At 41.6% G+C, this 20,800-nt stretch overlaps 1 protein-coding gene across 1 annotated transcript in view; it reads left to right on the forward strand.

Annotated features, from left to right (window-relative positions):
* FH (fumarate hydratase) overlaps nt 1-20,800 on the forward strand; it is a gene marked incomplete in the record, with an annotated part of 726,003 nt that overhangs the window by 392,912 nt on the left and 312,291 nt on the right. Inside the window, 1 exon segment of the mRNA XM_044058045.1 lies at nt 12,003-12,179. Coding sequence (XP_043913980.1) covers nt 12,003-12,179 — 177 coding nt within the window.

The following is a 20,800-nucleotide window of genomic DNA, read 5'->3' on the forward strand; positions in this document are numbered from 1 at the left end:
TATTGGGATTTTCTGTTATAGTACTAGATGTTAGGAAGGAAGATGTGTAAATGTATTGAAGTCCAGTTATATATTTGTGTGTTTGTATCCATGTTGTTTAGGTAGGATCTGGTATCCCTCAGTTATATTCCTCTGTTTTTGGAATTTTTAGTAGTAGAAGATTTTGGAATTCTGTTTTTATGCCTTATCGTTTATAATATATTTTTGGTGCAGGTATGTTGAAAACTTTTTTGGCCGTTTATCTTTTCGCGCATGGACACTTCTGCGTACTGGGGCTGACATCTAATCTGAAATCACGGCATCATGGCGTAACAGTATTGCGGGGCGACTGGACAGCTGACTCTACAATAGTTAGGCGCAATGCATTGTGACCGACCCGACTGGACGGCGGACTATGGACAGCAAAACTGTACTTTTTCTTGTTTGAACTTAGACACTTTTAGTGGTACAAGGCTGAAAAAGGTAGCATGTCATTCAGTAGTACAATACATATGAGAATGAGACTAAGTCTGAAGCATTGACTATTTTACAGATAGCCAGGTAGTGAAGAGAGTACTAAGCTGGTTAGTCAGGGTTGGTACAGGGGCACAGCCAGTGACCTTTTAGGAATTTTTTGAGAGATGTTTTAAATTGGTTAATAGTCTGGTTTGCTGTAAGTTAGTCAGGGAGCCGATTCCAGGTTGTTCCAACAGAGTTGCAAAACAGTGGGTCACCTGTTGAGTTTTTAGATTTAACAGTTTGTGCCAGTATTTTGTCAGAAGACCAGAGAGTTTTTAGGTTACTATAAGGGGTAATTATATTTTTGAGTATGGGTGTGCTTTCGGGCTGATGGAGGACTTTGTGGGCTATTATTAATTGATTATACTGGATTTGAGAGGGAAACTCTAGCCAGCCTAGAGATCGTAGGTTAATACAGTGGTGGGTTCTATATGCTGAGCCTGTGGCAAATCTGGCTATGGTGTTGTAGCAGCTATTGAGTTTATTGAGGTCAGATTTACTCAGGTTTGTATAGATTGGGGAGGCATAAAGAAGGGTTGAAAGTAAATGTGTTCGGGCAATAACTGTCCTAGCAGTTGGGGTTAGAAATGCCTTAATTCTATACAGAGATCCTAGCTTTTTGTTGACTGTTTTAATGGTTTTGTCGATGTGAGCATCAAACTTAAGGTTATTGTCAACAATTACACCTAATAGTTTTGTATTACTTTCTGGGGAACTTATTGTGCCATTATTAGATGTTATGGTAAATGATGGGAGTGTAGGTTTCTGGGTGGGGGTGAAGAGTAGCAGTTTTGTTTTATTTAGATTCAATAGAAGACGCCTGTCAGTGAGCCAGTTTTCTACTACATTGAAAGTATTTTGGGTTAAGGTCTGCAGGTCTAATGGGGAGGGGGCAGAACAGATTAGGGTAGAGTCATCTGCATATTGAAAGCAGGTTACTTTGGGGATGACTGTATGAAGATCATTAATAAAGATGTAAAATAGGAGAGGTCCTAGTATAGACCCTTGAGGAACTCCAAGGGTGACTGGCAGTAGGAAAGAAAGGCTGTCCTTCCATAGCACAGCTTGTTGTCTGCCACTTAGGTAGGACTGAAACCAGCGTATTGCTAGGCTGTCTATGGCAAGAGGTTTTAGTGTTTGAATGAGTAGCTGGTGGTTTACCATATCAAATGCCTTAGATAGGTCAAGAAAGACAGCAGAGGAGGGCATATTATTATTACGGATTTGATTTATTGTCTGAGAGAAGGATAGAAGGGCTGTGGTGGTACTATGGTGGGGTCTAAATCCATGCTGGAAGGAAGCTAGGAGTGCAAATTGAGGTAACGAAGGAGTTCCTTGTGGGTACATTTTTCCATAATTTTAGCCAGAGGGGAGAAAATGGCGATGGGCCGGTAATTTGATAGATCAGTGGAGTTGCCCCCTTTATAGAGAGGAATTACATAGGAAATTTTCCAGATGGAGGGGATATATGCTTCAGAGATGGTTCTGTTAATATTGAGAAGGGATATGCTATTGCATTTGCAGCCTTTTGAAGATATTCAGCCGAGACTAGGTCTGCTGAAAGCGTGGTGGGTTTCGGTTTCTTGATTAAAGACCAGATAAATGCTGTTGGTACAGGTTGAAAGTTAAAGGATGGGTGGGTATTGGATATGGGGTTAATAGGGTCCAGGTTGTTTGGGCCTAGTTGGTTAGCAAGGGATTGTATAGTTTCCATAAAGAAGGTGTTGGCAATATTTTCTGGAGGTTTTTGGAGGATAGACGGCAGGGGTAGGGGTAGTAGTATTACCTGGATGGAGAATGCATAAGCTGGGCCAAAATTTTTGTGGTCGATTTTGATGTTTATGTTGCAGGTTACAGTAATAGTCTTTTTTGTCTAACATTATAGACTTTTTAGTATCATTTCTTAGCTGTTTATATACTAGTTGATCCTTGGGGTTTTTATTGGTTTTCCAAGATGACCAGGCTTTATTTCTATTCATGATTTTTTGTCTAGTTTCTTTGGACAGCCACGGTGCTACTTTTTTCTTTGTTCTGATGTGGGTACATGATTGTTAAGGATTGTAAGAAATGTGGAGTTACTGTGATACTGCCTCGTCTAGTGGGAGTAGTTTTAGTCTATTCCAGTTACATGTTTGAAGTTCTAATTGGAATTTGGTTTGATTGAAGCTCTTATTGATGTTCTTTGTGTTTCACTGTTGCAGTCATTACATTTGGGTAATCTGCTGACAGGTTCCCCTCAGTCGGCCTGATTAACAAATTCTTGGGTCCTGCGTTGATTGCTGTCCCTTCTTCCATGACGTCAGGTCATCAGGGGTATAAAACATGCAGCCGACGCCATTACATTGGTCTATCTTGCTGCGCGGTGCCCGAAGCAGAAGCAGTTCGCAAGTGCCGGTCAGCCGACTCCTGAAATTTTCGTTTTCGAGTTTCAGAACTGAAGTCTTCAACTAAAAGCAAAGTACCCCGTTGGGGAAACTTTTTCTTAATCCTTACCAATGTCAGTAAAAGTAAATAACTGCAGTACTTGCAGGAAACAAATACCTCATAAGGATTTTCATTTGTACTGTAGTCCTTGCCTAGGCCCTGACCACAACGTGCCTTGCTGTCGGTTTTGTGCTAAATGTAATCAATGCAGTATTAAACGTCGGTATATTTTTGCTTCTAAATATTTTGGATCAAGATTTAATTATCCAGAAATGTCGTCTGTTAGCAATCCGACTACCGGAATACCTAAAAAAAATGCAAAGAACAAGACAGAGACAGACCGTTGAGGTCCAAAACTGACGACACTTCTAAGCCAGTCGCCAGTTCGCCAGTACTCAGTGAGGCGCTTTTGCAGCCCCTGATACCCACTACTTCTGATTCGCGGGCCTCTACTGAGACCCATTCAGAGTCTGGAATGCCACCAGATGCTTCAGTTGTGGAACCCGTGGATGTCTATACCTTAGATGGGTCTGGAGCCGCTGTGCAAGCACCGGCTTCTGAGGGTGTTTTCAGGCTTACAGATTTGTATATTAGACCGACGCCATCTTCAAAACTAAGGCCAAAATCTAAATCTGTGTCTAAAAAACAAACTCCTGGGCCACATGTGCAGGCCCCTATGCCTAAAAAACAAATTATCAAAATGGCTGAAGATTTAATTACTCTGATCAGGGGTAGCCAACCCTCTCCTTCTAAGAGGCCTAGGCAAGACATTGATTACGAATCTTCTGAACAGGATTCTATTTCTTCTGATTCTTCTAATGAACAGGATTTGTCTCTTCCTACTTATGAGGAATCTGATGCAGAAGATTCCATTCCTTCTGCTTCTCCCCCTGAGGATTTTTCTTTTGGGGAAATTTTACATACCTTAAGAGAACATTTCCACTGGGCAAGTCAAGATTTCTCTGAATCTAAAAAGAGACTTAGGGATTTTCTTCTTCTTCCTCAGCATAGGCCTTTGGCTATACCTCCTGTTCTAGACATTGTTGATGGTGTTTTTTTAGAATCTAGTATAACTCCTGATTTTCTGCCTTCGGCTCCTTGTAAGCCAGACAGATACTACAGGGTTCCTGACTCCCACAAATTCCTTTTCAAAAATCCTGTTGCTGATCCTGAAACAATTTCTCAGGGTCCCAAGGGCATTAAGGCCTCTACTGCTAAAAATCCTACCCCTTCTGATAGAGATTCCAGGACGCTGGATAGATGGTGTAGGAAGGTTTACACATCTGCAACCTTGGCAATCAGGGCTTTAAACTGACAATTTCATATGCTTAAATATCAACAGCATATCATGGGACTAAAACAGAAAATTATGTTAATATCTGACTGCGTGGAAAATAAAGATTTGCAGGATTTATTGCATTCAGCTGAACAAGTTGGAAAACATACTTTGTAATGTGGTTTTGATTCCTTAGAGACCTCTTGCAGGGCTAATGTAACTGGATCTGTGCTATGAAGGCATGCTTGGCTCAAAAAACAAACTCTGCCTGACCATGTTAAAGCAAAATTGTTGGATGCTCCTTTACAACAGGACCGCCTCTTTGGTAATAAGGCTGAAGAAGTGTTAAAAAAGATGGAAGATAAAGCTAAATGTATGCAAACTGTGAAAGATTTCTTACAAGTGCAACCTCCTAGATTTAGTAGGCACTGGCCTACTAAGAACTGGTCCTTTCCAGTCCCCTCGAGAGCCATTCAAGTCAAATCAAGACATTCCAAAGGCTCCAGGTTTCAGTCACAAGGAACTTTTAGAACAAAACAAATGCGGTGCCTCCACCTCCAAATCTGGAAACAACAAGGCACCTCCCTATGGTAAACAGTCTCAGTGACTTCTCTCTACAATCACCAAGCACTTACCTTTTAGCTGCCCCTTTGGGGGGAAAACTGGCACTTCATGCACGAAACTGGCAATTTATTACCCAGGACAAATGGGTTTTAAATATAGTATCCCAGGGATACAGATTTCACTTCCACACATTGCCAATCCCAAACGGATGGCCAGATCTGCCCCCAAATCAGTGGGCAAAGGCCCAGAAACAAGTTTTGTCTCTCATGAACATGAGGGCTATTCATCCAGTACCAGAAGAGGAAAAGGGACAAGGTTTCTATTCAAGACTTTTCCTGTTACCCAGAAAAGACAAATCATGGCGTCCAGTTCTGGACTTACCCACTCTAAACACATTTCTGTACATTCCAAAATTCGAGATGCAGACTCTTTAACAGTTACTATCTATGCTAGGCAAAAATGCCTGGTTGGTAACTCTAGACTTAAAAGAGGCTTACCTGCATATCCCAATCAGGGAATCTTGCAGAAGATACCTCCACTTCAAAGTAGGCTACTTGCATTACCAGTTCTGTGTACTGCCCTTTGGCTTATCTACTGCGCCCAGGGTCTTCACAAAGTGCCTGGCACCAGTAATTGCATTTTGCAGGCAAATAAATATTCAAATATATCCATACCTGGACGATTGTCTAATTCAGGCAGACAACAAGGACATTCTTCTAAAGCATCTGACGTTTGTAAAAAGGGTTCTAACTTGTCTAGGGTACACCGTAAACAAAAAGAAATCACAACTGGTACCCTCTCAAAAAATTACATTTCTGGGTGCAAGCTTGAATACAGCTGCCCAGATTACTTACCTTACACCAGTTAAGCAAATTCAGTTGGTGACTTACTTCAAACAGGTGGCCACAAAAAACATGCTATCTGCAAGACAAATTCTGCAAGCCTTGGGGTTCATGGCCTCCTGCATTCTTCTAATTCCATATGCAAGACTGCATATAAGGAAACTTCAGTGGTACTTAAAACGTTTATGGAGTCAACATTGTCACAGCCTGGAAACAATGATTCCTGTTATACCTTGCCTGCAACTAGAGTTCCTATGGTGGGCAGAGGCCTGCCACCAAAACAAGAGACTGCCATTCACTCCACCCCCTGCTGCCCAAACCCTAACTACAGGTGAATCAGGCTATGCTTCGGGGGCTCATCTGGCAGGGAAGTGCATTCAGGGCAAATGGAGCCCAAATCAAATGCACCTACAGATCAATCAAAAAGAGATGCTAGCTGTACAGAATGCACTGACAGCCTTCAAGAACTACCTTCATCCAGGACAACTAATGACAGACAGACAACACCACAATTATGTGGTACATAAACAAGCAGGGGGGTACACATTCCTACCCCCTTTGCAGACTAGCCATGGCATTGTGGAACACAGCCTTGACCTATCAAATACAACTACAAGCTCAATTCCTGCCAGGAAAGATAAATACTCTGGCAGACAAACTAAGCAGAAGTCTTATGGACCCACACAAATGGAAACTAGAACCACAAGTTTTCAACATGTTGACATGCAAATGGGGGGAGCCCAGACATAGATCTTTTTGCCTCACACCAGAACTATCAGTTGGACAAATTCTGCACAAGAACTCATCACAAAAAAAGCTTGGAAAGTGGATGCTTGATCATTCAGCTGGAAAAAACGATCAGTCTATGCTTTTCCCCCTCTGCCTCTGCTCTCCAAAGTTCTACTATAAGTTAAACAGGACAAACCAAAAATGATTCTGATTGCTCCAGACTGGCCTCGCCAACACTGGGTACCCACTCCTGCGCACTGTCACACCTTCCTCCGTGGCACCTGCCTCAGACACCTTAACTACTGTCTCAGCAGAACTACCAAATTCTGCACACTCAGCTCCAAACTTTGAATCTTGCAGCTTGGCTAATCAACTAATTTCACCCTTGGCATCCCTCAGCAAACCTGTGATGGATGTCATTTTGGAGGCTAGAAGGCCTAGTACTAGAAAATCTTATGCGGACAACTGGGAAAGATTCTGTGCCTAGAACCAATCACAAGGAATAAGCATAGCAATGCCCAATATTCCTCAGATTCTACAATACTTAACTGAGATGCTTCACAAGGGCCTATCTTTTTCTTCCATAAAAATCCATGCCTCTGCCATTTCAGCTCATTACAACACAGAACCCTCCCCTCTTCTCTCATCCTCTGCTAAAGCAGTATCTCAGAAGGGCCAAAAAAGAGACCTCCCAGGAGAACACCAACTCCTGCATGGGACTTCAATTTTGTTTTGGAAAAACTCACTCTCCCTCCTTTTGAGCCAGCTGCTACTGCAGACCTAAAATTTCTCTCCTGGAAAACAGCTTTCCTTTTAGCAGTCACTTCAGCTAGAAGGATTTCAGAATTACAGGCTCTTTTGGCAGTGGAGCCTTTCATTATTTTTCATCCGGACAGGGTGGCTCTTGGGACCAATCCATCTTTCATGCCTAAGGTGGTGTCCAGTGTGGCTCTTAATCGGACCATTCATTTGCCAACTTTCTTTCCCAATCCACAGAACAAGAGTGAGCGGATTCTGCATTCATTGGATGTACACAGACAACTTAGAGTCTACGTAAACAGGACAAAATCTCTAAGAAAATCTGCACAATTATTGGTGGCATTTGCTGCAGGGGCAGAGGGAAAGGCTATTTCAAAACAGACTATTTCCAAATGGATAAGCCATTGTGTTCGTTTCTGCTGTATGCACCATGGTAAACCTATCCTCAAGGGGATCAGATCTCATTCCACCAGGGCTGTATCTACTTCTGCAGCCTTTCTCAGAGGGGTTCCTACCAGAGACATTCTAGAAGCTGCTACCTGGAGCTCAGTTCATACGTTCACCAAACATTACCATTTACCTTTCTTCCCTAAATCCAGAGCTGGCTTTGCCACTGCTGTCCTGCAGGGCCTTATAGCTGCTCCTAATGCTGTATAAATCCATCCTCTCAACCATAGCTTTGGGATTCTACCCAAATGTAATGACTGCAACAGTGAAACACGAAGAACATAGTACAGTTGTGTACACTTACCATAAATGTAGATGTTCGAGTGTATTCACTGTTGCAGTCCTGGTTACCCACCCTCCATCCCCCTGGTTTTCTCTTACTGTACCTCTCCTTTCTTTTACTATGCTTAAAAGCCTTTTTGGTGTATTTGCTTTTGTTTGGAGGTATATTTTTGTGTTTTAAATTATATTTATATATATATATATATATATATATATATGTGTGTGTGTATGTGTGTGTGTGTGTGTATATATATATATATATATATATATATATATCTTTTGCTCCACATTTGGGGGGCACCTGACATCTGGGGCAATAAAAACTGATGTAATGGCATCGGCTGCATGTTTTATACCCCTGACGACCTGACATCATGGAAGAAGGGACAGCAACTGACGCAAGACCCAAGACACGGTTAATCAGGCCCACTGAGGGCAACCTGCCAGCAGATTACCCAAATGTAATGACTGCAACAGTGAATAAACTTGAACATCCACATTTATGGTAAGTGTACACAATTATACTTTCCTGATAGTTCTGAAGCTAGGTATTTGAGGGATATCATTTTTTTGTCTGAGTATATATGTTAGGAGGTGATCACTTATTTCCTCAGGTTGGGTGTCTGCCTTGTACATTTGGGGAGGGTTATTAATGAGAATCCAATCTAGTATGCTTTCTTTGTTATTGGGCTTACTAGTTCTGGTGGTGGAGGTTATGACTTGGGAGAAACCATATAGAGTTATGTGGGTAGTAGGGAAGTCTGAGGAGCAGGTGTTCCAGTCTATATTAAAGTCACCTAAAACAATAGTTTCTTGTGGGGAGTTTATGGACAGCCACTGTAGAATGTCTTCAAGGATATTGGTGTTTGTTGCTAGGTGGGATATAAATGCAGCCGATGTTTATAGATTTATGCTGGTTAATTTTGTAGTTTTGTAAAGAGTATTTCAGCTTTATCAGCTTGAGGAACTTGTGGAGAGTTGGAAATAGTTACATTAATTGAAGATTTATATAAGACAGCCACCCTGCCTCCCTTCTTTGAGGTGTGGTCCAGTCATATTATATTGTAACCTGGAGGAGTAACTTCTTTGTCAGTGGTGAATGGCATAAACCAGGTTTCTGCAAGACATAGTATATCTGGGGGAGTGTACTTCTAAGAGGGGCATGCAGGTAGTGGATTTTATTATTTAGGCTTTTGATGTTTAGGTGGCAGATGAGGAGAGAGGTAGAGGAGATGTTTAAGTTTTGCAGGCTAGAGCGGATATTATATATTGGGGTGGATGCTTCTGATGGGGTTGGTTCTGGGTTGGGGTGGATGTCCCCATCCTTTGTGAGGTTAATTTGAGAATAGATTATTAGTTTTTGAAGTGTGAATAATAGTTTCTAGTAGTGCTTAGTTCTAGAGTTAATATAACTGACTCGAATGAGCTGTTGAGTTATTGTAATATAGGAGTTGGAAGGGAGGGGGAGTAGTGGGTGATTAAAGTTATGTGAAAGAGTATGAGTATTGGTCTGTGATCTGAGGTAGTGGGAGCCTGGAAGGGAGAGATGTTCATAAGCTGTGATAAAATATGTAATTATCAGCATGGGTAAAAGGTAGTAGGAGGGCTTTGAATTGACAGGTGGGGTTGAGGCTTGTAGAGGCATTGAAGAGGTTTTGCAACTTACAATTGTTTAAGAATGGGGGTGGGAGGATAGTAGATGAGGGTAGAGTAGAGAAATAGGGAGGGTGTTGTGGTTAGGGTGGGTCTAACAATTGCTGATTGGTTCTATAATTAAGGGAGTGGCAGTTGTAGCTATACATTTAGCACATCTAGGGGCAGGAGGTAATTGGGGGCAGGGTGGGGCACAGAGCGAGGGCGAGTGTAGCGGGGCTAATGCAAAGAAACCAGTTAGCAGTGGGAAACTATCAACACATTAAGTACAATGAGGCTTTTTTATTTGTTTGTTTTAAATACTTTCTTACACTTGTTTTTGCTTTCAGTATACAATTTTTACGTAATATACTGTTAGTAATCACTTTTTGCAGCCTTTTCTCACATTAAGCTTTCTTCTGCCAATTGTTTACTATTTTTGTACAGCGCTCAAGAGTTTAATCCCCTGCTTCAGGTTTATGCTATGTAATTGCTAGTTTTATATGTTTTATGCAGGGAGTTCACTGTTTTTCCTTAGTAGGATTAAGCTCAGTTTCTGAGTGCTAAAATCTAAGTCAGACAGCTGAGCTACAGTGCCTACAGTAAAAAGGAGCTTTGTTCTGTGTGTCTGAATTAATTTGCGCTAGTAATATACCTAGAAACTTGTATATGTTCACTACGTAATCCTTGGATGTAGGAGTAACCCAGTTTAGTATTTTAGGGTTGCTTTTGGGGCTTTGAGGGATTACTGGTAGTGCTGCAGACCCGGTATGGCTAATCAATGTAGTACATACAGACAGGATAAGATAATATTACCCTTGGCAAATCTTTTCAGAGTCGAGGGACAGTGCAGGAAAATTTCCAGTTAGGTTTCAGCAGGGGAGGTGTCCTCCTGGCGCTCAAGCCTTTCAGGGATCTAGCAGATAGAGGGGGATAGAACCTGATGATAGATACATAAGTTAGTATATGTGCTAAGTAGCAGATCCTTCAGCCAGTAGAATATGGCACTGTTAAGAACATTTATTTTATATACAGCAGAGCAGCAATAATCATAAAAAATGGCCGTAAAACAGTCAGAGCAACCCAGTAGTTAACACATTTCAAAGCACAATGGTAGTATTATTAAATGCAGCCATGTATTTAAGAAGTAACACAGTCTCAATAGTATAAAATAGTGTCACTTTGGTTTAAAAAAAAAACAGCAAATCAAATTAATTACATTTAAAACAGCAGTTTTAATACAGCATAGTTGCATAAAGGCAACATAGCTGCAGTGGTAATGCCAGTAAATCACTGTTGCTGAAAGGCAGAGTCAAACCAGTGAAATAAACAAATAAGCATAGCAGTAGTCAAGAATCAGAAACATGAATACGAGTTGTATACATCCAAATAATTAGCCAAAATTAACACTAAGACATTCCGGAGATCTAATGGCTTACCAGTGAGCAGAATTCAACTGCTGTTGAGCACTTGTGTCCTGATGAGCACTTGTGTCTTTTCCTCATCATAAGTCAATTCCAGTTAGGGCCTACTCTACCATAAGAAGACACTTCCAGTTAGGGCCTACTCTACCATAAGAAGTCACTTCCAGTTAGGGCCTACTCTACCATAAGAAGTCACTTCCAGTTAAGGCCTACTCTACCATAAGAAGTCACTTCCAGTTAAGGCCTACTCTACCATAAGAAGCCACTTCCAGTTAGGGCCTACTCTACCATAAGAAGTCACTTCTAGTTAGGACCTACTCTACCAAGGATTTTACTTCTTCTGTGGCTTTAGGGCGGGACTGTATAAGTAGTCCAGAAGAAGAAAGTTGATGCTGTATACTTTTGCAAAGCATTTCAAACTGGGTTCCTTTACTAGATGCAGAGCAGTCATTGTTAACATCCTGGATTCTTAGACTTCTTCCTCCCCAGTTTGTTACAGTAATTTACACTTATAGCTTATGCTACTACAGCATTGACTTAACGTTGAACACAAAACAGTTGTGTAAGTAAACTTACAGCAGTAAATGTTCTAAGGGTTCTCTGCTGCAATAGCCGTACCCCCTTCTTTATATATTTTTATGTATTGCCTGGACGTGTGGATATATATTATTCTTATGTATATAGTTTCTTTTATTTTACTTTCCTAGCATTTTCCTTTAAAGGCTATTGCCTGCCTTCTTGGGGCAAGAAAAATGTGAGGTTTTTGGCAGTTTAGTTGCCTGTTTATATGGTGCTGTGCTGAAGATCCTGGCAGTTAGGAAGTGTGGAGGGTGCTCTTAGACTTTGCAAAGCTATCTGGTTTGCCATGTCCGTGGTACGATATAACCCTAATAGCTTAGTCAACTGCAACTGTGTTCTATTATAACACCTACTGTTGTGGTAAGTTTACATATACGTGTACTTACTGACACTTTCGCATTTTCTTTTGTATACATAAATGCATATTCTTCTAATGATTGATAAGAGAGTACTATCTAACTGTAATACTTAATGCTTAAAAATGTTAACACTTGATGCTTTGCAGAAAGAGCACTAGTTTAAGGGCTCCTCGTTTGCTTTCTTTAGGTGGCTGCTGGTAAGTTGGATGACCATTTTCCTCTGGTGGTTTGGCAGACTGGTTCTGGAACTCAGACCAATATGAATGTAAATGAAGTAATCAGCAACAGAGCCATTGAGATGCTGGGAGGTAAACTGGGCAGCAAGGATCCAGTGCATCCAAACGATCATGTCAATATGAGCCAGGTAATGCAAATTTATGCTTCATAGTCTCAGGATGGTTTAATGTGTTCAGCTGTAGCACCAGGTGTACTCTGTTGATATTTTTTAAGGATTGTTTTTCCTGTGGCTCAAATGAAGTAAATTGTACATAATCTTTAACTTGATAGCTGTAGTTTAGACGCCTAAATGCTAACATGTGGTGGATTAAAAACCTAATCTAATGCATCAGGTACATTATTTGACAAAAAGCGTAGGAAACTGTTCGAACCCCTTGAAATAAAGAAAAGTATATATTTTTAGACATTGTAGCACAGGTTGTTGTACAAATAAAATTGCAGTACTCTTTTTTATGAACCCTAGTGATGCATGGGATTTAATGTGTTCTCTGCAGTTTTTTTTTTTTCTTGCTGTCTCAGGTGATAAGTGACTGGAAAATATGTTTTGGAGGGAGGTATACCTGTTTGCAGCTGAAAGCTGCTAGTCATATGCTAAAAATGTCAATCTGCCTGCCTAAAAGCAATGACTTTCAAAAGTATTCTGTTTGTCCCCTTAATAGATCAGTCTTTGATTTTAATTAACAGTCTGCCCTCTGCCAAATGTGTTGTGCTTTTCATCGTGTTGTATAGGGCAAGCTAATCTTGTGTTCATTCATTTTTTAATTTGAGCTTGTTATTTACTGCCAAAGAGCTTTCTGCAATAAATGGACAACTCTGATACTTCTTCTGTTGCACTTATGTTTGCTGTTCTGAAAATTTTATGCTACTGTTTTTCCAGGGGCATGCCCCATAATACTTATGCATGTTTCATGCACAAGTATTAATGGAACATTTCAGACTATAATTTAGTTGAGCTTAATTTGGGGTTCTCATGCTTCCTTCCACATTCCAAAGACATCCACTGAGGTGGATAATGGACTATAAACTCGCTCATAGGTGCAAATTATGTGTGAGATGAAAAAGAAAGGCCTGGCAACTTGCTTAAGTTACCCCTTTGCCTTGAAAACACCACAAGTAATGGTGGCTGTTTGCAGGATCACTGTAGGAGTCGGATGCAACTTGTAGTTGTAAGAGAGGGGAGTGACTTATTTTTTTTTCATTATAATGCCAGTTCTCTGCTTGTTCATGTCTGTTTTTTTCCATGCTACAGATCATGAAGGTATCGTCTTTTTTCCTGTTTCAGAAGACAATTTTCTCAACTTGCATGATGTAGGATAGATGTACCTTTTTCTATTTTAATTTTGGTCACTACTCACTGTTTTATGTCCTGAGATTCTCGTAACTGAGGATGGTAATGTGCTATATAGCACATACTAATGACTTGAGAAACTTTTTCGAATAGCTAATTGTTGAATAATTCTTTATATGAACAGGCGAAAATATGTGACTTGTGCTCCAACACTGCATCCAACAAACTGATGTCATGGCTGCTTTTTTTTTATTTTGTTGTTTTTTATTTTCCAGTAAGTAATTGCTTTATTACATGTAACTGTAAAGAATGGAACACTTGGCTTTCATCTGCCTTATTAGCTTTTTGAAATGACTTTGTCACAGATGAATTAAGCAGAGATGCTAGATTTGAATGACTTGCTGACATCTTTTAGCACATAAACATAAGTGTGTGGGGCTTGTCTGGAAACTACAGCTTTGAATACTTAATAAAAGTGTGTTATTTATCAGCTTTGTACTGCAGGAAATTTAAATGTGCTATGAGATGTTTTACGATCTCTGACATTTAAGACAAATTTCAGTGAAACGCAAACCTTGACAGTGCTTATGGAATCATTTCTTAGAAACATTGCTCACAGGAGTGTTGTACCTAAATGGACAACAAAGTAGTTTATTTTGTCTAGACTGAGCTGTATTATGAAGACAGAAAATGTATTCTGGAAACCAGGTAGCATCTAATCTGCAGGCTGTGGTGAAGCTTTTGGCAGTTAGAAGAGAGGATTAAGACTATGATCTGTTCACAAACAGCTACATAGTCAGAGTTTGATTCCCTCGGGCTCCATTTGCCTACTGTGTAACTCTGAACAAGTCTGTTAACCAGTCAGTGTTCCTGGGCTGCCTCTGTAAAGTAATAAAAAGAAATAAATTAGTAAAGTAGAGACTTAAAAACTAACTCTCATCAGTATGACAGTCTCCATGGAGGCATGTTAATGTTTAAGAAACTAAAATGGAATAAACACATAGGTGATTTTGTTCCATTTGATATAGCACAGAGTAACAAGAGATGTGATGAAAAATATATATTTTTAGTTGCATGGTGTTCATAATAAGCCGCTAGCACCCCCTTCTTTCTAGCTGCTCGTGCAATTTCTATCCTCTTAACATGCATCACATTCTCATTTTTGATTCCTAAGAAGCCCAGGGGCCTAGTTCTGAAAGACTTTGTCTCAGTGTAAGTAACTTACTGTGGTATAAGCTTGCCCTGATTTCTGAAAGGCTCTGTGTGTAAGTGATTTATTTCTGTGTTAAGCATATCTATATACAGGCTTACATGGGGGGGGGGGTAGTTCTTAGAGTAAATGTGTTAATTTGAGAACAAATATTTTGGAATCTGGTCCTAGATCTTTCAGATGCGACTAATTGTCATTGGATCACAAACAAAGACCCCCACAGGAGCTGTCCTTTACAGAGGGACGTAATCACAGTATCATGAGATGTCACCATTGTTTATAATTAAGCCCTACAGTATGTCACCATTAGCGAAACAAGCTTGATGCCTTCGTGACCTAGCACTTGTAGGTGAGCAGAGTACATTAATCCTAAATACAGAAGACGTAATAAGGGATCTGGGGACCCAAGTAGATAGTAATCTCTCCTTTGATAATCACATTGCCAAAGTGGTTAGAAAATCCTTCTATCTGTCCACCTAATCACAAAAGGGTTCGCATCCAGATCAAAAGAGGTCATTGTGCCCCTCTACTCATCACTCATCAGACCCATCATAGAGTACAACGCCCCATTTTGGATTTACCTTACAAGACAGCTGGAAAGACCACAGAAGTACCTCACCAAGAGGATCACTGGCCTCAAACAGATGCCCTATGCAGCTCGACTGCAGAAACTCCAGCTGTACTCGGCTGCATATCACCTACCCAGATTTGATCTCTGCCTGACATACAAGGCCATGTCCAACCCAGAATTGATGGATATGCTCCTCCTAAAGAAAACCATATCCCCTCGAGCCACACGCTCTAGGGATATAAACCTCACCACAACAATAAATAGGACGTGCTGGAGGGATAGATTCCTGTCCCAGAGACTTCCCATGCTTTGGAAAAAGATTCCAGTCTACATTAGGCAGAGCTCCTCACTAACACTATTCAAAAGAAACCTTGACAAGTGGATGGGAAACAAAGTTTACCCCGAGAATCACTTCAGTGGCTCTGCTGGACAGAGGCACAGGGAACTATTCTAAGAGGGCGGCGAAGCCAACACATTCTGGCTAGGCTTATAAATGCCTTCGGTCAGACAGCCTAGTACCCTATGAACCTATTACAGGGGCAGGCCAGAAGGCTTCATTTAAGAATCATAGGCAAGAAACGTGACAGGGGATCTAAAGTTGTCTAAAACCCCTTGACTATATCTCCCTAGTCTAACAAGTCATCATTCAAGTGCAAAAGGTTCTTGTGCCAGTTTTTCCTGCAAACACACACATGAAACCAAGAGTCGAAGCACCCGCTGTTTAGGACAACACCCTAGATCTAGCCTTCACCCCTCTTCTTTGTTTTCTGGGCTAGTAGGTTGTGGGGTAATATGTAAGGAGTAGTCTGAGATTTCTGTCACAGTTCTGGGACTGAACTTGGGTGTGTGAGATCGACTCCTTTCACTGTCATATTAAATGGCTGACATCATACTTGTTAAGGTTGATCCAGTTTGCTGTAGCTATCCTACAGCCAATGTCTACCCCCTTCATGTTAGATTTTTGTAATCTTTTTAATATGGATGAGTGAATATGCAAGAACAGAGTGCATATAGATGTTCTTCGTGTTTCACTGTTGCAGTCATCACATTTAAGTTATCCCTGCTAGGGTAGCCCTCGGCCGGCCTGAATACCAGAGGCATAGTATTTCTGCGTCGGTTGCTGTCACTTCAGGACTGACGTCAGGTCGTCAGTGGTATAAAGTAAGGCAGCCGATGCCATTACATCAGTCTTTCTTGCTGAAGAGCCTGAAGCAGAAGCAGTTCGCATGAGTGCTGGTCTGCCGCTATCTGAGTTTGTTTTCCAAATTGAAGCTGAAGTCTTCTAAAACTAAATACCCTGTTGGGAGCCTTTTTTCTTGCTCTAACCGATGTCAGAAAATTAACAATTGTCTCGCCTGAAAGCAAATATCACACCAGGACTTCCATTCTTACTGCTTCACTTGCTTAGGCCCAGACCACAATGTCCCTCGCTGTCACTTTTGTGCTTTGTTTAATGCCAGAACTGTATGTCGTCAGGCCCTTATTGTAGCTAGATACTATCGCTTACAGTCCTCTAATTCCAATATGGCTTCGGTAAGCCATCCAACACTGATCTTCCAAAAAAAGTAAGGATAAAGACAGTGACAAGACCGCACAGGTCCAAGCCTACAGACAACACTTCCGTTAAGCTAGTCGTCAGTTGGCTGGTCCTCAGTGAGGCGCTTTCACAGCCCCTGATGCCCGCATCTGTGGATTTGCAGGCTACTACCAAGACCCTTTCAGAGTCCAGTATGGCACAAAACTCTTCATAGACTAAGGATCTTGTGGTGGTCTCTACTTCAGATGGGCCCAGAGCCGCTGAGCAGGCACTGGCTTCCGAGGAAGTATTTTGCACTACCGATTCTCGACAAAAAATGACTTCTTTCGCGTCTACTGTTCTTTCAAAAACTAGCAACTTTCTAAGGCCTAGGGTTCGAACCACACCTAAGAAACCAATGACCCAATCTCAGGCACCTGCTTCCGTGCCTCATTCTCAAATGCTTAAAATAGCTGAAGACCTCATAATGCTGGTCAGGAGAAGCCAAGCTGCCCCTTCCAAAAGGAAGAGGTCTGTCCCCACTAGTTTTATCTGAACAGGAGTCTGACTCTGATGCATCTGAATATGAAAACATGCACCCCCTCTCTGCTAATGTGGAATCTGATGCAGAGGAATCCATTCCTTCAGCTTCTCCACCAGAGGATTTTTCCTTTGGTGAAACTCTTCATACCTTAAGGGAGCATTTCCAGTGGGAATGTCAGGACTACCCTCATTCTAAAAAGAGACTCAAAAAATTCTTAGATCTTCCACATCACAGACCCCTGGCCATTCCCCCAGTCCTGGATGTTGTGGATGATGGTTTCCTGGAATCCAGTTTGACTCCTGACACCCTCCCTCCTGCTCCCGGAAAACCTGACAGACGTTAGAGTCCCTGACTCACACAAATTTCTTTTCAAAAATCCTTCTGCTGACCCTGAGGTAATTTCCCAAGGGCCTAAAGGAATTAAAGCAACCTCTACTAAGAATCCCACCCCTTCAGATAGGGATTCCGGAACACTAGACAAATGGGGTAAAAAGTATTATACTCTGCTGCTCTTGCTATCAGAGCACTAAATTGTGGGCCGGCCGAGGGCTACCCTGGCAGGGATAACCCAAATGTGATGACTGCAACAGTGAATACACTCGAACATCTACATTTATGGTAAGTGTACACAACTGTACTTTTTGATGCCATTGCTAGACCATGTACTTACTTACTTTATCCTTTGCACAACCTTTGGCATGAGCTTTCCCTTTGCATTCCCTTCCTGCACTCGATGAGGCACTGGCGTGTAATGTATAATGATGTTCTTCATGTTTCACTGTTGCAGTCATTACATTTGGGTAATCTGCTGGCACGTTGCCCTCAGTCGGCCTGAATAACAAAGTCTTCGGTCTTGCGTTGGTTGCTGTCTCCTCTTCCATGACATCAGGTCGTCAGGGGTATAAAACATGCAGCCGACAGCATTTTACTCCGTCTTTCTTGCCGCGCGGTGCCCGAAGCAGAAGCAGTTCGCAAGTGCCGGTCGGCCAACTCCTGACATTTTCATTTTCGAGTTTCAGAACCGAAGTCTTCAAACTCAAGTGAAGTACCCAGTTGGGGAAACTTTTTCTTGCTCCTTACCAATGTCAAGTAAAAGTTAATAATTGTTTTACTTGTGGGAAACAAATACCTCATAAGGATTTTCATTTGTACTGTATTGCTTGCCTAGGCCCTGACCACAATGTGCCTTGCTGTCGGTTTTGTGCTAAATTTAACCAACGCACTATTAAGCGTTGGTATATTTTTGCTTCTAAAAGCTTTGGTTCAAGATTTAACTACCCTGAAATGTCGTCTGTTAGCATTTCGACTACCGGAATTCACAAAAAACGCAAAGAAAAAGACTGAGACAAACCGTCTAGGTCCAAAACCAACGACGAAGCTTCTACCGAGAGCTATTCGGAGTCCGGTATGCCGCGAGATTCTTCAAGTAGTGAACCCGCAGATGCCTCTCCCTTGGATAGGTCCGGAGCCGCTGAGCAGGCACTGGCTTCTGAGGGTGTTTTCAGGCCTAAAGATTTGTATATTAAACCAATGCCATCATCAAAAACAAAGCCAAAACCAACTACAATGTCTAAAAAAACTGATGCATGAGCCACTTGCTCAGGCCCCTATGCCTAAAAAACAAATGATCAAAATGGCTGAGGATTTAATTACCTTGATCAGGGGTTCCCAACCCCCTCCTGCTAAGAGGCCTAGGCAAGCCACTGATTATGAATCTTCAGATCAGGTTTCCATTTCTTCTGATCCGGAATTTTCTATCCCCCCCTTATGAGGACTCTGGTGCAGAAGAATCCATCCCTTCTGCTTTTCCTCCTGAGGATTTTTCTTTTGGAGAGACTTTGCATACCTTAAGGGAACATTTTCATTGGGAGAGTCAGGACGTTTCAGAATCCAAAAAGAGGCTTAGGGATTTTCTTCTTCAGCATAGGCCTTTGGTTATACCTCCTGTTTTAGACATTGTTGATGATGTTTTCTCAGAATCCAGCATGGCTCCTGATTCCCTGCCTCCAGCCCCTAGTAAGCCAGACAGATATTACAGGGTTCCTGACTCCCACAAGTTTCTTTTCAAAAATCCTACTGCTGACCCTGAAACTATTTCTCAGGGTCCCAAGGGTGTTAAGGCTTCTACAGCTAAAAATCCTACCCCTTCTGATAGAGACACCAGGGCGCTGGATAGATGGGGTAAGAAGGTTTATACATCTGCAACCCTGACAATCAGGGCTTTAAACTGTCAATTTCATATGCTTAAATATCAACAGCATGTCATGGGCTTACTGAAACAGAAAATGATGTTGATTTCTGATTGTGTGGAGAATAAAAGAGTTAAAGGATTTATTGCATTCAGCTGACCAAGTTGGAAAGCATACTTTGCAATGTGGTTTTGATTCCTTGGAGGACTCTTGCAGTGCCGCCGTAACTGGATCTGTGATAAGAAGGCATGCTTGGCTCAAGGAGCAAAATCTGCCTGATCATGTTAAAGCTAAATTGTTGGATGCTCCTTTACAGCAGGACAGTCTGTTTGGTAATAAGGCAGAATAAGTTTTAAAAAAGATGGAAGACAAAGCTAAATCTATGCAAACTGTAAAAGATTTCTTGCAAGTGCAGCCACCCAGGTTCAGTAGGCACTGGCCTACTAAGAATTGGTCCTTTACAGTACCCAACAGAGCTGCTCCGGGCAAACCCAGACACTCCAAAGGCTCCAGGTTTCAGTCACAAGGATCTTACAGGACAAAACAATGGGGTGCCTCCACCTCCAAATTAGGAAGTAGCAAAGCACCACCCTACAGTAAACAGTCTCAATGACTTTCCTCTGCCATTTCCAAGCACTTATCTTTTGGCAGGGGGAAAACTAGCACTTCATGCTCAAAATTGGCATCTAATTACCCAGGACAAATCGGTCTTAAATATAGTATCCCAGGAGTACAAATTTCATTTCCACACATTGCCAATTCCAAACGGATGGCCAGACTTGCCCCCAAATCAGTGGGCAGAGGCCCAGAAACAAGTCATGTTTCTCATGGATATGGGGGCTATTCAACCAGTACCAGAAAAGGAAAAAGGGCAAGGTTTTTATTCAAGATTTTTCCTGGTACCCAGAAAAGACAAATCATGGCGTCCAATTCTGAACGTATCCATTCTAAATACTTTCTTGGACATTCCAAAATTCAAGATGCTGACTCTACAATAGCTACTGACTATGCTAGGCAAGAATGCCTGGTTGGTAACTCTAGACTTAAAAGAGGCTTACCTGCATATCCGCATCAGGGAATCTTGCAGAAGCTACTGCTGCGTCAAGGCAGGCTATTTGCATTACCAGTTTTCTGCACTGCCCTTTGGCTTATCTACTGCACCCAGGGTCTTCACAAAGTGCCTGGCACCAGTAATTGCATTTTGCAGACAAGGAAACTTTCAAATTTATCCTTATCTGGACTATTGTCTAATTCAGGCAGAGGACGAGGACGCTCTTCTACAACATCTGGTATTTGTAAAAAGGCTTCTAACATGCCTAGGGTACACCATAAATGAAAAGAAATCACAACTGGTACCCTCTCAAATAATTACATTCCTGGGTGCAAGCTTGAATATAACTGCACAGATGGCTTACTTCACGCCAGACAAA

Source organism: Protopterus annectens, chromosome 1.part2 (assembly GCF_019279795.1).
Source record: "Protopterus annectens isolate FY-2018-M chromosome 1.part2, PAN1.0, whole genome shotgun sequence".
Lineage (NCBI taxonomy): Eukaryota > Metazoa > Chordata > Ceratodontiformes > Protopteridae > Protopterus > Protopterus annectens.